This window comes from Anarhichas minor, unplaced genomic scaffold (assembly GCF_050575085.1).
Source record: "Anarhichas minor isolate MPS153535 unplaced genomic scaffold, ASM5057508v1 ptg000007l, whole genome shotgun sequence".
Taxonomy (NCBI): Eukaryota; Metazoa; Chordata; class Actinopteri; order Perciformes; family Anarhichadidae; genus Anarhichas; species Anarhichas minor.
This window is the reverse complement of record NW_027466453.1, coordinates 15,843,646-15,864,613: the sequence shown is the minus strand read 5'-3', so window position 1 is coordinate 15,864,613 and position 20,968 is coordinate 15,843,646. Positions and strand designations below refer to the sequence as shown.

Genomic DNA, 20,968 nt, shown 5'->3' with positions numbered 1-20,968 from the left:
TTGCACTCTGATGGATCAAAGTGAAATTACTCATACAATCATTTTACTTTAATTGGTATCTGTCACCATAAGAGGTCAATTCATGCCCCCAGTTTACATGCCTTACCACATATTACATACAATTGTGTAATACTGCGTGGATCACTTGCATTACAAGACAATCTAGTGTATGGTATGGACTAGAAGGAATGAGATAAAAGGAGACTAAATACTAATTTCATTATTTATGTTATTTATTGTGGGTTTTACCTGAACAGCAGTATTAGCACAATGATTCAATAGCAGGTCCAAACATAGAAATAAAACAATAGATACAGCATATATGTAATCAGTAGTCTGATATAAATTTAACTTTTCAATCATATTTAGCCCAGTTTTAACCTAGACATGTGTTATGATTACTGGGAGACTGGAACATCAGAAATCACCACCTGAATCAACAAAGCATAGCTAACAAAATAATAATGCAAAAACTCAAATGCATAGTGATAGTGATACAGCCTATCATGCTTTATTCAACTATGTAGAGGTAAGACCATTTAGAGCAGATACTATATGCATTACATGTCTACAAATAAAAACTAAAAAACCATAGTCCCACTTTATTTAATTACATCCTGTTCACAAACTGACTTTATTTCATGCTGAGATAAAGCAAGATTTCCCTCAGCAGTTTGTAGGTCTACAGGCTGTTGACATAGTCTTCTCCCAAGTTGATGATCATGTTCAGTGCGCTCAGTATCAGTGTATCAACCTCATCATTTGTATCGATCTCTGAGTGGTAGTTTTTCACAGGAAAGATGCAGGTCAGTGTAAAGCCCAGCTTAGCACTCAAGTCGTCCACCTAATTTGGAAAAATTGCACATTTAAGGAATGCTGCTCAAAAAAGATTTTTGTTTTTACATTTTAAAATGTTAAGCAAAATTGTATTCCAATTAGAATAACAACTCTACAAACTCATAAAATAGAAACGTACCACTTTCTTCAGGTACCTGCTCTTATACACGTTCTTTATATCGGCCTTGACCTCTGGACAAGCTTCATCAATTTTGGTGAGAATAGCCACTTGGGGAATCTCTGCCGATACAAAGATCCAATTCAATCAGATTAATGTTTTTCAGGTTATTTGATTTAATTTATGAACCCCAAAAACTAAACCTTACCCAAGTCTCTAGCTGCAAGTCTGACTTCCCTCATCTTTATCACAGATTCATCATCCAGTATATTTTCTGTGTTGGCAGCGATGATACAAACCAGAACATGAACTTGGTCATTCAGAGTGGGGTCCTTGTTGTAGTTTTGATTATCCTCTGATATTTTAGAGCACGGATTGATCTAGAAAATAATGTAAAATTGAATCAAAGAATAACTTGTGCAAATAGTTCCTTAAATGTATCTTCACGTAAATAAAATTCTTTATGCAAAACAGATCTCAAAGCTGGATTGTTTTACTGAAATATATCCAACAAAACTTAATTAATTCAGTAATTAATTAGACTGTACTTCATAACAATCTTTTATGTGCCCCTTCATGGCCTGTTTGATGTCTTCCACACAAACTCCTTTATTAGTTCCCTTCTCAAGGCCCATCAAGTCAGTGAAGACAAAAGGGTAAAATGTCCCTGGTCCTCCTTTATTGAATTTGTAAGTTAATTGCTGTAAAACAGAAAAGCACAGATATGATGACATTATTACATGTTGAAAAATGTCTAATAGGCACTTTATATCATGCTCATTAGTTTCATCACAACTAGTTGCTCAACTGCTGTTGTCTGAGCTGTGTACTGCAATTATCTTTGCAAGTGCACTCAAAAATAAATAATTCGGAAATACTAGGTGAAAGAGTTGTTTACGTTCATGAAGTTTTACAGTAACATACGACCTTATCCGCCAAAGCTCGACGAGTAACTCTGCCTTGTAACGCACTGTCGACAGAGTTGAGGAAGCTGGACTTGCCAGCACCAGTAAGTCCATGAAGCAGAACTCTGAGCTGTTTGACTTCTTCGTTATAAGGCTGATAATCCTTCACAAACTGCAGGTCTTTGTTTTTATGGCTGTTCAAGAAAGAAAAGGTAAGATTATATTTCAGATCACAATGCACTTCAACATTATTATCAGTTTTCCATATGTTGCACATATTTTGTGATTGCTGCACGGTCGTCACAGACACCAAACTAAACCATCATGAAACTGAAACAAACCCAAAATGTTTTAACAATAGTTAGTTGAAGAAAAGTCATTAAACACCAGAGGGAACATAAATTAAACAAACCACTCACCCCCATACGCACCTCCATTCGTCCATCAAAGCTGCAGAGTGCACACATTGATGTAATATATCCGTCAAATAAATTATTTCAACAAAAATTAAGAATCTGTTATTTTTTATCTTTATACATTTCTCAAATGTATTTGTGCAGGTTTGACTGTGTGCAGGGTTTTATTCACAACTTTTGATCTACTTATCCCTCTCCTTCACACTCGTGAAATAAATGTGTGATGTAATCTTCTGAGTTTAACAATGTTCTGAAATATTTTGAGTTTCTTACACTCAGGAGCCATTTTTGACGGTCCTCCACCCATGGCTACAAAAAGATATAAGGCAACATGTAAACAAGAAACATTATTGAACAATATTTATTACCAAAAACATACCAAACGTCAACAGAATATTTGAGGCTTCATATTTCAGAATATTCATTTGGAAGTCATCACCAGTAAAACAGACTCAGGTGCAGCACAAGCAAAGTATTTATTATTTTTGAATATGTGTAATTAAATTTATACAATTGAATTCACAGAAAACACAAAAGTTAGAGTATAGAGAAAGTGAAAGTACAAAGCTAAACTGTCAAGAAATTATTATTATTTTACCTTTCACTTGATCCAAAGAAGTATCTGGACAGAAAGAAAAATTAAATTGTACCTCTGCATGAATTGAATGATACAGTTCATACAGTAAGTCATGCCACTATAAGAGCATTGGGATAAACATCCATCACGGTCTTGTAGTTTAAGATGACGTTTATCAAAATTAATAATATTTTAAAATAAATCTTACATCCGCTGTTATGCCCGTGAGAAGAACTACTGCAGTCAACCCACCGTCTTCCTTGAAAAACACTGTCAAGCCAACACCCACGATGTTTTGTGGTACGTGTTATACACGAGCTGTTACTGCAAGAGCGTGCACTGACTTCAAAACCAACTCAGAGTGTCAGTCAGATAATATCAGGATATCCTGATGCAGAGTTCCAAAATTGAAGCCCTTTAAAATCTGATATATGAGCTATCTTTCCTGTAAACTCTGATTAGGACTTAAAGGAAATTTCCTATTGTCACAAACTTCACTTCAGATTAATAGCAAAAGACCTTATAGTGTCACTATTACAGTGTCAGAACATTCTAGTGTGGCCAATTGTCACTAACTAAGTTCACTTCAGAACAGTAGCAGACCACTTCAGAGTGTCACTCTGAGAATATCAGGACATTTTGGTATCGAATTTCAAAAAGGAAAGCCCTTTAAAATCTCTTATATGAGCTTATAAAGGATTTCAATCACAGCCTTACTGAAATGATTTCTGAAAGAGTCGCCAAGCGACTAAGTCACAACTAAATGAGCATAGCTGCATGGCTCAAAACTGTTGATCAGAACCAAAGGAAAGAAGCAGAGAAACACATGCTGTAACAGGCTTCCCTCCCACAATCAGCATAGTTTCATTTTCACTTATCTGACTTTGTGGCAGGAAGGACAGCAGTGCTCTACATCTTCACAGAATACATTGCATTATTATAACCGTTCTAGACTAGACACACTGTACAAGACGGGCAGTGATGGTCACATGATTTTACCAGAACATCAGTGTATGAGAGCAACAAAATGAGGATCAACAAATAATGTAAAACAACTACATGTGCAGTAGTTGTTGAACCACTTCATTCCATTGAAATGGAATACGGTAACTTAAGGGACTTTAGTGTTTGGCAGATGAAGCAGTTATCGGGTTTTTATCAGCTTTTACTTGGAGACTAGATTACTAATAAAAGAGAACATAATCCTTCAGCTTTTCTAAAACTATTTGGAGATAAAAAGGTGAAAAGAAATTAGTCACTTAGTGGAACCTCTAAGTTTCTGAATTTGAGGTGGTGTACTGTCATTTTAAATTCTAAGTTCCTTTTTATCACTTTGAGAAATGATGTGATTATATAACTCAACCACAGTTTCCGATTGACAAATTCAGGCAGTTAATAATCATGAATTGACGTTCCCAAGCTAGTAAATTGCAAAGACATGGTTACTATATAACCTAAGGGCGAAGTTGTCGATGCCTTTTTGGTGTTCTCTACATTGATGTGTATTATGTTCGGCTACGCAGCTTTAAATGTTTTAGCATCCTTCCAGTTTCCTTTAGATCATGTGATTTGAAAGCTGACTCTCACGCCAGTCAGTTGTAGGCGTGTAGGAGGTTGTTGTGTTACACATTGAATTCCAGCCTCTCAGGAACCAAGTTACATGGATGTTACATTTTAAAAAGCTGATAGAAAGTTGCTCCAGAAGGCCCGGACCCCACACAAAGGTTTCACCAATGGGTCCAACGGTAATCTATGGAGATGAAAGGTGGGCAAATCACATTAAGCTACGTGCTGCAGTACTATGGCAGAATATCGCCTCCCTACTCTCTGTGACAATGTTGTATATTTTCTCCATCACCTGACAGCCCAGTGACTGAGCTTAATAAACAACCTGAGTATCCTGCAGGTCCAAAGGCAGCTGTGGTCTTCATGCCCATCAAACACTGCCTCGCTTGTGGCAGCACCAGGTTGTGGTCTTGCTCTTATTGTAGCTGCTGGTGGTTGTTGGCAGGGTACACCATGTACAGGTCGCCAGACTATCGCACGGCGATTATAGCCAGACTCTATATGGTCTCTATACTCATTGTTGGACCAAGGTCATCAAACGTTACATACAGTTTGTTTATATCTTATTTAGTTTTGAAGATATTGACCAATGAATATATAAAATGCTTTTTCATACCGCAGTTGTTTTCTGCTCTTTTCTGACGCTCTCAGGTGTTTACATTGTTTCTGAAAAAGGTCTTTTACATTAAACTGACACTTAAACTGTTTAACCTGTTACAGTGTGACACTATTGCACTAAACATCATTTTTTTTCTTCAGCTGGTAGTTTCACTTTCTTCTCTCATTCTCAAATACCTGTTCATCTGCTTTTCTGTGACTTCTAACCAACTGACATCTTAAATTTTGCGTCGTCATGGAAGCGTAGCTGCATACTCAAAATATTATGATCAGAATCAAAGGAAGGGTGTAGAGTAACAAATGTAAGCTTCCCTCCCACACTCAGGATAGTTTCATTTTTACTTGTACGTAGAAAACTTTGTGATAATACCGACTAGGACAGATATTAAATATATGATACTGCACCATATCATTAGTGTTGCCACAGCTATTTGAAATATCGATGAATAAATACCAAAGGTAAGAAGTTAAATTTAAAGAAATGGTTGAAACATTAAATTCCAGCATAAGAATAAATGCTGACCTATGGTGGATATTTACAGGCACATTCATGGAGAACACAAAGAACATGTTGAAGGTGAAGACACAAAACTATTCATTGCTCTCCTTTGACTGTGTTTTGTGTGAAGGTGCTTCCTCACCTTTGTCTACTTGCAAACAACAGAAAATGCAGTATTATGTTTGCATGTGGCTTAGCTAACTACAGTAACTTGCTTCAGCTAACTTTTCCCACCCCATCATCATCCTAGTGATCAACAGCACCGATAGGCATAGGCTGCTCAAATAATCTTTTGCTATAATAAAAGAAAAAAACCTGCAATAAACTATTTCATTGGAATAAAAAGCAGGAGGAAAAAACATTTCACAACAGCACAGTTCACATACATGTTGATATAACATTATTGTGTATTTTTCATATTTATTACACAATGTATTTCATGTAATGTTGCACTACACACAAGCATATTTTTTGCAAATCCACATTTTGAACAGGTTATTTTATACTTATTTTATCCCACAAAGTAAAATAGGAGAAACATTTTTTAACTAACTCAACTATGACGCATGTGATGAAGCCTACAAAATATGCATAACATGCTTGAAAATGAAAATAAAAACCACAAAAAGCATCCTGCACATTACTGTTATTATTATTATTGTTTTAAAGAAGCAATTTTTTCATGCTTCATGCACCCTTTAGTGTCTGTATGAGACACACTGGGCTTTACTAACTCCAAAGAAAACCCACCCACATCATCATTATATGCTCAGAGCCACTGACGTAGTATAAAGAGTGAGATAGTCCACAGAGAGAGGGAAGGAGGGGATGTGGGTCAAACAAACAATGGACTTTTATCCAGGAGACCACTCTTTGTGTCCCTGCAAAACTTAAAGTAGTCGTAGACTTTTTTTCACGTCAGTCGTTAGTCATGTGAGTCGTTAGTCACTCAGTAGTGACTGAGTTGTTAGTAAGTTAAGTTAACGTCGCCCACTCTCTTTTCCTAAACCTAACTTTCTGTAAAGAAGGAAGTTTATTTTGAAAATAAACTATGCATGCAACAAGTGGAAACTGACACACGTAGAGCTTTGTTTGAGGCTTAAGGCCACTGACCAAGCGTTTGTATTTGACCAGTTGGGAGTGAGAATGTGTGGACTGGTCATCAGCAGTATGTAGGTCTACAGGTTGTCGAGAAAGTCTTCTCCGAAGGTAATCATCTGTTTCAGTGCGCTCAGGATCAGCGCATTAATATCATCATTTGTTTTGATTTCTGAGTGGTAGTTCTTCACAAGAAAGATGCAGTTCGGTGGAATGCCGAGCAACATGCTGAATTTGTCGACCTAAGTAACAGGATTTCAGTTGATTAGTAAATGGCAAAGTTGTGACTAAAAAAATGAGATTCTTGTGCTCAAATTCAGAAAATTGAACTCTAACAACAAATACAAAATCACCAATAAAAACCTACCTGTTCCTTCAAGTACTTGATCCTGTATGTTTCCTTTAGATCTTCTTCCGCCTGAGGACACGCTTCATCAACTTTGGTGAGAATAGCCAGTTGGGGAATTCCTGTCAAGACAGAAACATAATCCGTATTTGCTTTGCTGGTATTTTGATTCATAAAACCAGATCTGGTTCCATTAGTGAACACAGTCATGACCGTTGTGATGTCGGCTCTTACCCATTTCAGTGGCTGCTTGTCTGACTTCTCTCAACTTCTTCTCAACTTCTTCACTTATTAAAGATACTGAGCCAGCAGGAATGACACAAACCAGGACGTGAACTCTGTCTTCCAGAGTGGGAGATGAGATGTAGTCCCTATCAGTCTCCTGAAGCTGGGCTATAGGATTGAACTAGAAAAACGATTTAAAAAAAGATTATCTACTGTTAACTATTCAATATAACAGTTAAATAGTAGCATTTGGCACAATGTAATGCAAAAAAAAGTGTAAAATGCAAAACCGTATGAAAAAAGAAAAGTAGATAACTTAAATAATGTCAGAGTTCAAAGAGTTGTACCTTATAACCATTTGGCATATGTCCCCTCATGGCCAGTTTCACGTCTTGCACATCAACTCCTGTCTCAGTATTTTGCTCAAAGCCCATGATGTCATTGAAAATGACAGAGTAAAAGCTATCAGGGTCTTTGCGGATTTTATAAGCCGTGTACTGTAAAGCAGAAGGTGGAATTATTTGCATCACTTTAGCAAATCCCTGATCAATTTGCAATAAAAAATGTCAAACAGACATTGTTTCTTCCAAGAAAACAACAGGTGAGGCATTCAATTAAAGCTATAACTCTAAGCTTCCATTGTCTGCACGGTAACAAAAAAATGAACTGGATGTGCAATACAATTATACCAAATGTATGTGCTGTTTTTGCCAAACTTAAAGCACACAATCAAAAGTTCAGAATCAAACTCTTGTTGCTGTATCTCTGCTGTCCTCTCTATTGCACTGCTGATTAGGCTACGTTAAGCAACATCTAAACTGTAACAGGTTCACAAGGCTGGGCTCAGAGTTTTAAAGTGTTTTAGTTCTCTATTTCAATCCTTTATTTTAACGTTCATTTATTTGTACTTCTAGATTTACGCAAATATCAAACACATTTCAAATTAAATGTGCGTCGTTTTAACTGAGAAGCCATTCATCATCTTTTACAGCTGTTGGTGATGGTGACATAAACAACACTAGCTCCAAACTCTTTTGCTAAGAGTCAGTGTTGGATGCATTACCTACAGTGTCATAATGACACATTAATGTAGAAAGGCAATTGAACACATTGGCCTACAATACATCATAGACGTCCAATTAAACTGTTCAGTTACTAAATGTTAATCCTTCCAACCAATCACAATCCTGATTTGTTTTAGTGACCATGGTATAAAGCTAAATATTAGATAGTGTACGGAAATTATCAGTGGAAATGCACAAATGTGATCAGTTATCTTTAATGCTTTCATATCCATTTCAGTTATAAGGCTGTGATGGGTTTTGAAACATTTAAACAGTTCTTTAGAATCACCACAATTAACAAGTTATTCATACCTTTTTGGTAAAGCTGCTTCCAGAGATTGCATCTGTCGCAGCTCGACCACTAACTGTGCCTTTTAAAGCAGTGTCAACAGAGTTGAAGAAACTGGACTTGCCAGACCCGACCGGTCCATGAAGCAGAATTCGGAGATGTTTGACATCTTGGTTTCGAGGTTGGTAAGATTTCACAAAAGCAAGATTCTCCTGGTAGTCACTTTAAATCAAAGAAAAAGAACATGAGAACAGTATAATTTATTATATTGATCATTAAATGTACAACATGTGACTCATACTCACTCCGTCACATTCCTCCATGGCTTACTGAAATATGCTAAAGAGAAAGTTACATGTGTTAACATAAAGCTGTATCGTAAAACTTCAGCAACATCATGCATTCCTTTTGGTAAATGTTAGTGTTATACATTTCAATCACTTTTGCAATATTTGGAACATTTAGAAGGTGACATTATGACAATTCAAGACTTACCTCCCCCCATTGATGTAAAGGGAGACATTAACATGTAAAAGTGCATGAATTTAAATAAAATGTTCTAGAGAAGGAATGTTGCAAATGCCTAAATTGAAATGTTAACTTGAATTAAATACTCTTAGTAGCAAATGACAGTGTTTATTTCTATTTATTTTTCAAGGTTTTTTTCTGAATAGAAAATGAAGCTGCTTAACGAGAGTGAAGAGTGTAATGGGAAAATATGTCATAGTCTCATGTGAAGGTTTAAAGAATGTAAGTCCTAAAAGTGCAGACACCAAACTGTAGTTTCAGTAGATGACTTTAATTAGTTTAGTATCCAGGTGTCTTGTTATCTGTTATCATTGTGCACTGTTTCTTTCTTCTTCGTAAGACAGAGACACAGAGAGGCCTTGACTAACAGAGATCCTCTGTTTGAAATACTTTTGACTTCCTTTGTGACGCATTATCTGAAGTTGTAAAGGCGTAAACCTTTGCATGCATATATGATGTGTGAGGGTAAAGAATGTCTATTCTGTCTCTGCAATGGTCATTTTAACAATGTCACAGTGGCTTCAAAGGAAGCATCTGCTGTGAGTTTAAACTGTCTATTGTAAGGCAAACTGTGAACAAAGGGATTTGCAAACAGGAGATAAAGCATCTTCCTGACTGTCTTAAATGAAGTATACTAAGGCTCGAAGGATGACCTGCCTTTAACTGTGTCCTTTGTGTATTCTTGTTAGCTAAGCAGATAACAGGAAGCTGTCTGAGCATAAATGTCCATGCATTGTGACTGTTAGGTAGACCACTCTTACAGATCACTGCAATGTGTCTGTGAGACTGTTCTCTTTGCTTGCAAGCAAATAAATTGACTTTACAAACCTTGATCGTTCATCAAAACTCTGTTTACTTTATATTGAGAGAAAACCTTCACTTTCTTCTCCCGACTAGTCATAAGAAATATTCCACAACAAGAGCTAAGCCATATACAGTAGTAGGAAATATACAATGCAAATAATTAATGAAAAGCATAGAACATGTTATGCATCACTGCTAGCAGTTGCTAACAGAAAGAAGATGATAACAGGAGACACACAGGTAAAACCATCAAGACTGTGGTCACAAATTTAACTAAAAATAAAGAAAATATAGTTCAAGTATGTCAAAGTTATGTCAACACGTACCAAATTGAAATGACAGTCAAGACAATTTTCACTTTCAAGTTCAGTGATTAATTACGTATAGAGGTAAAAGTGAAGGCTTAACTCTGCAGTACATGAAGCATGTCTTTCATAAATTAAAATTCATAAAGAGACAATCTTATGAGTTTAACAATGTTCTGAAATATTTTGAGTATCTTACGGTAAGGAGGCGCAGGAGGCGCAGGAGGCTTAGGAGCTGGTTTTGACGGTCCTCTACCCATGGCTACAAAAAGATGTAAGGTGTAAACAAGAAACATTATTAAACAATATTTATTACCAAAAACAAACCAAACGTCAACAGAATATTTGAGGCTTCATATTTCAGAATATTCATTTGTAAGTTCAGACATGTTGTAAGTTATCACCGGTAAAACAGACTCAGGTGCAGCACAAGCAAAGTATTTATTATTTTTGAAAATGTGTAATTAAATTTATATTTAATTCACAGAAAACACAAAAGTTAGAGTATAGAGGAAGTGAAAGTACAAAGCTAAACTGTCAAGAAATTATTATTATTTTACCTTTCACTGGATCCAAAGAAGTATCTGGACAGAAAGAAAAATTAAATTGTACCTCTGCATGAATTGAATGATACAGTTCATACCGTAAGTCATGCCACTATAAGATCATTGGGATAAACATCCATCACGGTCTTGTAGTTTAAGATGACGTTTATCAAAATTAATAATATTTAAAAATAATCTTACATCCGCTGTTATGCCCGTGAGAAGAAGTACTGCAGTCAACCCACCGTCTACCTTGAAAGACACTGTCAAGCCAACACCCACGATGTTTTGTGGTACGTGTTATACACGAGGCGTTACTGCAAGAGCGTGCACTGACTTCAAAACCAACTCAGAGTGTCACTCAGATAATACCAGGATATCCTGATGCGGAGTTCCAAAATTTAAGCCCTTTAAAATCTGATATATGAGCTATCTTTCCTGTAAACTCTGATTAGGATTAAAAGGAAATTGCCTATTGTCACAAACTTCACTTCAGATTAATATCAAAAGACCTTATAGTGTCACTATTACAGTGTCAGAACATTCTAGTGTGGCCAATTGTCACTAACTAAGTTCACTTCAGAACAGTAGCAGACCACTTCAGAGTGTCACTCTGAGAATATCAGGACATTTTGGTATAGAATTTCAAAAAAGAAAGCCCTTTAAAATCTCTTATATGAGCTATCTTACCTCTAAATTGTTGATCGGAAACAAAGGAAGGAAGCAGAAACACATGCTGTAACAGGCTTCCCTCCCACAATCAGCATGGTTTCATTTTCACGTATCTGACTTTGTGGCAGGAAGGACAGCAGTGCTCTACATCTTCACAGAATACATTGCATTATTATAACCGTTCTAGACTAGACACACTGTACAAGACGGGCAGTGATGGTCACATGATTTTACCAGAACATCAGTGTATGATAGCAACAAAATGAGGATCAACAAATAATGTAAAACAACTACATGTGCAGGGGTTTTATCAGCTTTTACTTGGAGACTAGATTTTTCTACAGATAGCCTGCATTGCAAACTGGGCATGCAACAAAAAGTCAGGATATCGGGTTTATAAGCTCGAGTTGCAGGACAATATATTACTAATAAAAGAGAACATAATCCTTCAGCTTTTCTAAAACTATTTGGAGATAAAAAGGTGAAAAGAAATTAGTCACTTAGTGGAACCTTCAAGTTTCTGAATTTGAGGTGGTGTACTGTCATTTTAAATTCTAAGTTCCTTTTTATCACTTAAACAAATGATGTGATTATATAATGTAACCACAGTTTCCTATTGACAAATTCAAGCAGTTAATAAATCATGAATTGACGTTCCCAAGCTAGTAAATTGCAAAGACATGGTTACTATATAACCTAAGAGTGAAGTTGTTGATGCCTTTTTGGTGTTATCTACATTGATGTGTATTATGTTCGGCTACGCAGCTTTAAATGTTTTAGCATCCTTTCAGTTTCCTTTAGATCATGTGATTTGAAAGCTGACTCTCACGCCAGTCAGTTGTAGGCATGTAGGAGGTTGTTGTGTTACACATTGAATTCCAGCCTCTCAGGAACCAAGTTACATGGATGTTACATTTTGAAAAGCTGATAGAAAGTTCCTCCAGAAGGCCCGGACCCCACACAAAGGTTTCAGCAATGGGTCCAACGGTAATCTATGGAGATGAAAGGTGGGCAAATCACATTAAGCTACGTGCTGCAGTACTATGGCAGAATATCGCCTCTCCACTCTCTGTGACAATGTTGTATATTTTCTCCATCACCTGACAGCCCAGTGACTGAGCTTAATAAACAACCTGAGTATCCTGCAGGTCCAAAGGCAGCTGTGGTCTTCATGCCCATCAAACACTGCCTTGCTTGTGGTAGCACCAGGTTGTGGTCTTGCTCTTATTGTAGCTGCTGGTTGTTGTTGTGGTTGGGTGGTCCATGCTCATTGTTGGACCAAGGTCATCAAATGTCACATAAAGTTTGTTGATATCTTATTTAGTTTTGAAGATATTGACCAATGAATATATAAAATGCTTTTTCATACCGCAGTTGTTTTCTGCTCTTTTGTGACGCTCTCAGGTGTTTACATTGTTTGGAAAAAGGGCTTTTACATTAAACTGACACTTAAACTGTTTAACCTGTTACAGTGTGACACTATTGCACTAAACATCTTTTTTTCTTCAGCTGGTAGTTTCACTTTCATCTCTCATTCTCAAATGCCTGTTCATCTGCTTTTCAGTGACTACTAACCAACTGACATCTTAACTTCTAACTTCAATGTTTAATGCTTATACTTCAACACAAGGACACACTTGAATGGATATTTTAACTTTTTTTCCATTTCAACATTTTAAAGGTGCTATATATATACGACACTCAGCGCATTAATACAGCAAACAACTATTTGCTATGTAAAGATATAGTGGAGTGTCTACCTGAGCAGAGAATGAAGTTACTCTCCCTCTGTGTGTGTGTGTTGTAATCAGAACTTCTCTGTGCTTTGTTGACATGTGTCTTCTAGTGCATGTGAGCTGCCCCACTGGCTGGCTCATGGCCTCTACTCTGCACTGCCCTCATATGGTAACAGCTGATAACGCCGTCCAGACCCACAGCAGCGTCATGGAAGCACAGCTACATGCACTGCTCAAAATATTATGATCAGAATCAAAGGAAGGGTGTAGAGTAACAAATGTAAGCTTCCCTCCCACACTCAGGATAGTTTAATTTTCACTTGCACGTAGAAAACTTTGTGATAAAACAGACTAGGACAGATATTAAATATATGATACTGCACCATGACATTAGTGTTGCCACAGCTATTTGAAATATCGATGAATAAACACCAAAGGTAAGAAGTTGAATTTACGGAAATGGTTGAAACATTTAATTCCAGCATAAGAATAAATGCTGACCTATGGTGGATATTTACAGGCACATTCATGGAGAACACACAAAGAACATGTTGAAGGTGAAGACACAAAACTATTTATTGCTCTCCTTTGACTGTGTTTTGTGTGAAGGTGCTTCCTCACCTTTGTCTGCTTGCAAACAACAGAAAATGCAGTATTATGTTTGCATGTGGCTTAGCTAACTACAGTAACTTGCTTCAGCTAACTTTTCCCACCCATCATCATCCTAGTGATCAACAGCACCGATAGGCATAGGCTGCTCAAATAATCTTTTGATATAATAAAAGAAAAAAACCTGCAATAAACTATTTTATTGGAATAAAAAGCAAGAGGAAAAAACATTTCACAACAGCAAAGTTCACATACATGTTGATATAACATTATTGTGTATTTTTCATATTTATTACACAATGTATTTCATATAATGTTGCACTACACACAAGCATATTTTATGTAAATCCACATTTTGAACAGGTTATTTTATACTTATTTTATCCCACAAAGTAAAATAGGAGAAACATTTTTTAACTAACTCAACTATGACGCATGTGATGAAGCCTACAAAATATGCATAACATGCTTGAAAATGAAAATAAAAACCACAAAAAGCATCCTGCACATAACTGTTATTATTATTATTGTTTTAAAGAAGCAATTTTTTCATGCTTCATGTACCCTTTAGCGTCTGTATGAGACACACTGGGCTTTACTAACTCCAAAGAAAACCCACCCACATCATTATTATATGCTCAGAGCCACTGACGTAGTATAAAGAGTGAGATAGTCCACAGAGAGAGGGAAGGAGGGGATGTGGGTCAAACAAACAATGGACTTTCATCCAGGAGACCACTCTTCGTGTCCCTGCAAAACTTAAAGTTAGTCGTAGACTTTTTTTCACGTCAGTCGTTAGTCATGTGAGTCGTTAGTCACTCAGTAGTGACTGAGTTGTTAGTAAGTTAAGTTAACGTCGCCCACTCTCTTTTCCTAAATCTAACTTTCTGTAAAGAAGGAAGTTTATTTTGAAAAGAAACTATGCATGCAACAAGTGGAAACTGACACACGTAGAGCTTTGTTTGAGGCTTAAGGCCACTGACCAAGCGTTTGTATTTGACCAGTTAGGAGTGAGAATGTGTGGACTGGTCATCAGCAGTATGTAGGTCTACAGGTCGTCGAGAAAGTCTTCTCCGAAGGTAATCATCTGTTTCAGTGCGGTCAGGATCAGCGCATTAATATCATCATTTGTTTCGATTTCTGAGTGGTAGTTCTTCACAAGAAAGATGCAGTTTGGTGGAATGCCGAGCAACATGCTGAATTTGTCGACCTAAGTAACAGGATTTCAGTTGATTAGTAAATGGCAAAGTTGTGACTAAAAAAATGAGATTCTTGCGCTCAAATTCTGAAAATTTAACTCTAACAACAAATACAAAATCACCAATAAAAACCTACCTGTTCCTTCAAGTACTTGATCCTGTATGTTTCCTTTATATCTTCTTTCGCCTGAGGACACGCTTCATCAACTTTGGTGAGAATAGCCAGTTGGGGAATTCCTGTCAAGACAGAAACATAATCCGTATTTGCTTTGCTGGTATTTTGATTCATAAAACCAGATCTGGTTCCATTAGTGAATACAGTTATGACCGTTGTGATGTCGGCTCTTACCCATTTCAGCGGCTGCTAGTCTGACTTCTCTCAACTTCTTCACAACTTCTTCACTTATTATAGATACTAAGCCAGCAGGAATGACACAAACCAGGACGTGAACTCTGTCTTCCAGAGTGGGAGATGAGATGTAGTCCCTATCAGTCTCCTGAAGCTGGGCTATAGGATTGAACTAGAAAAACGATTTAAAAAAAGATTATCTACTGTTAACTATTCAATATAACAGTTAAATAGTAGCATTTGGCACAATGTAATGCAAAAAAAAGTGTAAAATGCAAAACCGTATGAAAAAAGAAAAGTAGATAACTTAAATAATGTCAGAGTTCAAAGAGTTGTACCTTATAACCATTTGGCATATGTCCCCTCATGGCCAGTTTCACGTCTTGCACATCAACTCCTGTCTCAGTATTTTGCTCAAAGCCCATGATGTCATTGAAAATGACAGAGTAAAAGCTATCAGGGTCTTTGCGGATTTTATAAGCCGTGTACTGTAAAGCAGAAGGTGGAATTATTTGCATCACTTTAGCAAATCCCTGATCAATTTGCAATAAAAAATGTCAAACAGACATTGTTTCTTCCAAGAAAACAACAGGTGAGGCATTCAATTAAAGCTATAACTCTAAGCTTCCATTGTCTGCACGGTAACAAAAAAATGAACTGGATGTGCAATACAATTATACCAAATGTATGTGCTGTTTTTGCCAAACTTAAAGCACACAATCAAAAGTTCAGAATCAAACTCTTGTTGCTGTATCTCTGCTGTCCTCTCTATTGCACTGCTGATTAGGCTACGTTAAGCAACATCTAAACTGTAACAGGTTCACAAGGCTGGGCTCAGAGTTTTAAAGTGTTTTAGTTCTCTATTTCAATCCTTTATTTTAACGTTCATTTATTTGTACTTCTAGATTTACGCAAATATCAAACACATTTCAAATTAAATGTGCGTCGTTTTAACTGAGAAGCCATTCATCATCTTTTACAGCTGTTGGTGATGGTGACATAAACAACACTAGCTCCAAACTCTTTTGCTAAGAGTCAGTGTTGGATGCATTACCTACAGTGTCATAATGACACATTAATGTAGAAAGGCAATTGAACACATTGGCCTACAATACATCATAGACGTCCAATTAAACTGTTCAGTTACTAAATGTTAATCCTTCCAACCAATCACAATCCTGATTTGTTTTAGTGACCATGGTATAAAGCTAAATATTAGATAGTGTACGGAAATTATCAGTGGAAATGCACAAATGTGATCAGTTATCTTTAATGCTTTCATATCCATATCAGTTATAAGGCTGTGATGGGTTTTGAAACATTTAAACAGTTCTTTAGAATCACCACAATTAACAAGTTATTCATACCTTTTTGGTAAAGCTGCTTCCAGAGATTGCATCTGTCGCAGCTCGACCACTAACTGTGCCTTTTAAAGCAGTGTCAACAGAGTTGAAGAAACTGGACTTGCCAGACCCGACCGGTCCATGAAGCAGAATTCGGAGATGTTGGACATCTTGGTTTCGAGGTTGGTAAGATTTCACAAAAGCAAGATTCTCCTGGTAGTCACTTTAAATCAAAGAAAAAGAACATGAGAACAGTATACTTTATTATATTGATCATTAAATGTACAACATGTGACTCATACTCACTCCGTCACATTCCTCCATGGCTTACTAAAATATGCTAAAGAGAAAGTTACATGTGTTAACATAAAGCTGTATCGTAAAACTTCAGCAACATCATGCATTCCTTTTGGTAAATGTTAGCGTTATACATTTCAATCACTTTTGCAATATTTGGAACATTTAGAAGGTGAAATTATGACAATTCAAGACTTACCTCCCCCCATTGATGTAAAGGGAGACATTAACATGTAAAAGTGCATGAATTTAAATACAATGTTCTAGAGAAGGAATGTTGCAAATGCCTAAATTGAAATGTTAACTTCAGTTAAATACTCTTAGTGGTAAAGATGCAAATGAAAGTGTTTATTTCTATTTATTTTTCAAGGTTTTTTTCAATAGAAAATGAAGCTGCTTAACGAGAGTGAAGAGCTAAGCCATATACAGTAGTAGGAAATATACAATGCAAATAATTAATGAAAAACATAGAACATGTTATGCATCAGTGCTAGCAGTTGCTAACAGCAAGAAGATGATAACAGGAGACACACAGGTAAAACCATCAAGACAGTGGTCACAAATCTAACTAAAAATAAAGAAAATATAGTTCAAGTATGTCAAAGTTATGTCAACACGTACCACATTGAAATGACAGTCAAGACAATTTTCACTTTCAAGTTCAGTGATTAATTACGTATAGAGGTAAAAGTGAAGGCTTAACTCTGTAGTACATAAAGCATGTATTTCATAACTTAAAATTAATAAAGAAACAATCTTATGAGTTTAACAATGTTCTGAAATATTTTGAGTATCTTACGGTTAGGAGGCGCAGGAGGCGCAGGAGGCGCAGGAGGCGCAGGAGGCGCAGGAGGCTCAGGAGCCGGGTTTGACGATCCTCCACCCATGGCTACAAAAAGATATAAGGTGTAAACAAGAAACATTATTAAACAATATTTATTACCAAAAACAAACCAAACGTCAATTTCTCAAATGTATTTTTGCAAGTTTGACTGTGTGCAGGGTTTTATTTACAACTTTTGATACTTATCCCTCTCCTTCACACTCGTGAAATAAATATGTGATGTAATCTTCTGAGTTCAAACAATGACTCAGGTGCAGCACAAGCAAAGTATTTATTCTTCTTGAATATGTGTAATTAAATTTATCCAATTGAATTCACAGAAAACACAAAAGTTAGAGTATAGAGAAATTATTCCATCAAAGCTGACAAGCAGAGTGCACAAATTGATGTAATATATCCGTCAAATAAATTATTTCAACACAAATGAAGAATCTGTTATTTTGTATATATTTATATATTTCTCAAATGTATTTTTGCAAGTTTGACTGTGCAGGGTTTTATTTACAACTTTTGATCTACTTATCCCTCTCCTTCACACTCATCAAATAAATGTCCTAAGAAATCTTCTGAGTTTAAACAATGTTCTGAAATATTTTGAGTATCTTACACACAGGAGCATATTTTTTCCAAAGTCCCCACATGGCTACAAAAAGATATAAGGCAACATGTAAAGAAGAACCATTATTACACATTACTTATTACCAAAAACAAACCAAACATTGACAGAATATTTGAGATTCATATTTCAGAATATTTCATTTGTAAGTTCAGACATGTTGTAAGTTTATCACCGGAAAAACAGACTCAGGTGCAGCACAAGCAAAGTATTTATTATTTTTGAATATGTGTAATTAAATTTATACAATTTAATTCACAGAAAACACAAAAGTTAGAGTATAGAGAAAGTGAAAGTACAAAGATAAACTGTCAAGAAATTATTATTGTTTTACCTTTCACTGGATCCAAAGAAGTATCTGGACAGAAAGAAAAATTTAATTGTACCTCTGCATGAATTGAATGATACAGTTCATACAGTAAGTCATGCCACTATAAGAGCATTGGGATAAATATCCATCAAGGTCTTGTAGTTTAAGATGACGTTTATCAAAATTAATAATATTTAAAAATAATCTTACATCCGCTGTTATGCCCGTGAGAAGAAGTACTGCAGTCAACCCACCGTCTACCTTGAAAAACACTGTCAAGCCAACACCCACGATGTTTTGTGGTACGTGTTATACACGAGGCATTACTGCAAGAGCGTGCACTGACTTCAAAACCAACTCAGAGTGTCACTCAGATAATACCAGGATATCCTGATGCGGAGTTCCAAAATTTAAGCCCTTTAAAATCTGATATATGAGCTATCTTTCCTGTAAACTCTGATTAGGATTAAAAGGAAATTGCCTATTGTCACAAACTTCACTTCAGATTAATATCAAAAGACCTTATAGTGTCACTATTACAGTGTCAGGACATTCTAGTGTGGCCAATTGTCACTAACTAAGTTCACTTCAGAACAGTAGCAGACCACTTCAGAGTGTCACTCTGAGAATATCAGGACATTTTGGTATCGAATTTCAAAAAGGAAAGCCCTTTAAAATCTCTTATATGAGCTATCTTACCTCTAAATTGTTGATCGGAAACAAAGGAAGGAAGCAGAAACACATGCTGTAACAGGCTTCCCTCCCACAATCAGCATGGTTTCATTTTCACGTATCTGACTTTGTGGCAGGAAGGACAGCAGTGCTCTACATCTTCACAGAATACATTGCATTATTATAACCGTTCTAGACTAGACACACTGTACAAGACGGGCAGTGATGGTCACATGATTTTACCAGAACATCAGTGTATGATAGCAACAAAATGAGGATCAACAAATAATGTAAAACAACTACATGTGCAGGGGTTTTATCAGCTTTTACTTGGAGACTAGATTTTTCTACAGATAGCCTGCATTGCAAACTGGGCATGCAACAAAAAGTCAGGATATCGGGTTTATAAGCTCGAGTTGCAGGACAATATATTACTAATAAAAGAGAACATAATCCTTCAGCTTTTCTAAAACTATTTGGAGATAAAAAGGTGAAAAGAAATTAGTCACTTAGTGGAACCTTCAAGTTTCTGAATTTGAGGTGGTGTACTGTCATTTTAAATTCTAAGTTCCTTTTTATCACTTAAACAAATGATGTGATTATATAATGTAACCACAGTTTCCTATTGACAAATTCAAGCAGTTAATAAATCATGAATTGACGTTCCCAAGCTAGTAAATTGCAAAGACATGGTTACTATATAACCTAAGAGTGAAGTTGTTGATGCCTTTTTGGTGTTATCTACATTGATGTGTATTATGTTCGGCTACGCAGCTTTAAATGTTTTAGCATCCTTTCAGTTTCCTTTAGATCATGTGATTTGAAAGCTGACTCTCACGCCAGTCAGTTGTAGGCATGTAGGAGGTTGTTGTGTTACACATTGAATTCCAGCCTCTCAGGAACCAAGTTACATGGATGTTACATTTTGAAAAGCTGATAGAAAGTTCCTCCAGAAGGCCCGGACCCCACACAAAGGTTTCAGCAATGGGTCCAACGGTAATCTATGGAGATGAAAGGTGGGCAAATCACATTAAGCTACGTGCTGCAGTACTATGGCAGAATATCGCCTCTCCACTCTCTGTGACAATGTTGTATATTTTCTCCATCACCTGACAGCCCAGTGACTGAGCTTAATAAACAACCTGAGTATCCTGCAGGTCCAAAGGCAGCTGTGGTCTTCATGCCCATCAAACACTGCCTTGCTTGTGGTAGCACCAGGTTGTGGTCTTGCTCTTATTGTAGCTGCTGGTTGTTGTTGTGGTTGGGTGGTCCATGCTCATTGTTGGACCAAGGTCATCAAATGTCACATAAAGTTTGTTGATATCTTATTTAGTTTTGAAGATATTGACCAATGAATATATAAAATGCTTTTTCATACCGCAGTTGTTTTCTGCTCTTTTGTGACGCTCTCAGGTGTTTACATTGTTTGGAAAAAGGGCTTTTACATTAAACTGACACTTAAACTGTTTAACCTGTTACAGTGTGACACTATTGCACTAAACATCTTTTTTTCTTCAGCTGGTAGTTTCACTTTCATCTCTCATTCTCAAATGCCTGTTCATCTGCTTTTCAGTGACTACT

General features: G+C 36.4%; 3 protein-coding genes across 6 annotated transcripts; all 3 read right to left on the bottom strand.

The window, feature by feature from the left end:
• Positions 1-215: 215 nt before the first annotated feature.
• Positions 216-3,142, bottom strand: LOC142944941 (interferon-induced protein 44-like). Its single transcript, XM_076086174.1, has 9 exons — positions 3,062-3,142; positions 2,875-2,898; positions 2,550-2,585; positions 2,280-2,310; positions 1,883-2,054; positions 1,504-1,656; positions 1,164-1,335; positions 977-1,077; positions 216-844 (listed from the first exon to the last, which is right to left on the bottom strand). The coding sequence occupies exons 3-9, from the start codon at positions 2,581-2,583 to the stop codon at positions 683-685; spliced, it is 825 nt and encodes a 274-aa protein (XP_075942289.1). The 5' UTR covers positions 2,584-2,585; positions 2,875-2,898; positions 3,062-3,142; the 3' UTR covers positions 216-682.
• Positions 3,143-5,504: 2,362 nt separating this feature from the next.
• LOC142944940 (interferon-induced protein 44-like) lies at positions 5,505-11,500 on the bottom strand. 2 transcript variants are annotated; one of them, XM_076086173.1, is made up of 9 exons: positions 11,431-11,500; positions 10,756-10,779; positions 10,395-10,457; positions 8,864-8,897; positions 8,582-8,780; positions 7,553-7,702; positions 7,215-7,386; positions 7,002-7,102; positions 5,505-6,876 (listed from the first exon to the last, which is right to left on the bottom strand). In XM_076086173.1, the coding sequence occupies exons 3-9, from the start codon at positions 10,453-10,455 to the stop codon at positions 6,715-6,717; spliced, it is 879 nt and encodes a 292-aa protein (XP_075942288.1). In that variant the 5' UTR covers positions 10,456-10,457; positions 10,756-10,779; positions 11,431-11,500; the 3' UTR covers positions 5,505-6,714. The 2 variants fall into 2 exon arrangements, with proteins under 2 accessions (XP_075942288.1, XP_075942287.1); XM_076086172.1 differs by lacking the exon at positions 11,431-11,500 and adding an exon at positions 10,942-11,295.
• Positions 11,501-13,942: 2,442 nt separating this feature from the next.
• On the bottom strand, positions 13,943-19,431 carry LOC142944939 (interferon-induced protein 44-like). 3 transcript variants are annotated; one of them, XM_076086170.1, is made up of 9 exons: positions 19,415-19,430; positions 18,740-18,763; positions 17,745-17,834; positions 16,955-16,988; positions 16,673-16,871; positions 15,644-15,793; positions 15,306-15,477; positions 15,093-15,193; positions 13,943-14,967 (listed from the first exon to the last, which is right to left on the bottom strand). In XM_076086170.1, exons 3-9 carry the CDS (start codon positions 17,830-17,832, stop codon positions 14,806-14,808), a joined length of 906 nt encoding a protein of 301 aa, XP_075942285.1. In that variant the 5' UTR covers positions 17,833-17,834; positions 18,740-18,763; positions 19,415-19,430; the 3' UTR covers positions 13,943-14,805. The 3 variants fall into 3 exon arrangements, with proteins under 3 accessions (XP_075942285.1, XP_075942286.1, XP_075942284.1); XM_076086171.1 differs by lacking the exon at positions 19,415-19,430 and adding an exon at positions 18,926-19,058; XM_076086169.1 differs by having other exon boundaries at positions 17,745-18,763; positions 19,415-19,431.
• Between the last annotated feature and the right edge of the window lie 1,537 nt (positions 19,432-20,968).

Coding starts and splice junctions, on each gene's coding strand:
- LOC142944941 (XM_076086174.1), bottom strand. CDS start 2,583: ATGGGTGGAGGACCGTCAAAAATGGCTCCTGAGT. Junction 1,336..1,503: donor ACATAAAAGATTGTTATGAA/GTACAGTCTAAT, acceptor ATTATTTTCTAG/ATCAATCCGTGCTCTAAAAT. Junction 1,078..1,163: donor ACTTGCAGCTAGAGACTTGG/GTAAGGTTTAGT, acceptor TTGTATCGGCAG/AGATTCCCCAAGTGGCTATT.
- LOC142944940 (XM_076086173.1), bottom strand. CDS start 10,455: ATGGGTAGAGGACCGTCAAAACCAGCTCCTAAGCCTCCTGCGCCTCCT. Junction 7,387..7,552: donor ATATGCCAAATGGTTATAAG/GTACAACTCTTT, acceptor TCGTTTTTCTAG/TTCAATCCTATAGCCCAGCT. Junction 6,877..7,001: donor TCAAGTACTTGAAGGAACAG/GTAGGTTTTTAT, acceptor CCTGTTACTTAG/GTCGACAAATTCAGCATGTT.
- LOC142944939 (XM_076086169.1), bottom strand. CDS start 17,868: ATGTTTCTTGTTTACACCTTATATCTTTTTGTAGCCATGGGTGGAGGA. Junction 15,794..16,672: donor GAAGCAGCTTTACCAAAAAG/GTATGAATAACT, acceptor TCTGCTTTACAG/TACACGGCTTATAAAATCCG. Junction 15,194..15,305: donor ACTAGCAGCCGCTGAAATGG/GTAAGAGCCGAC, acceptor CTGTCTTGACAG/GAATTCCCCAACTGGCTATT.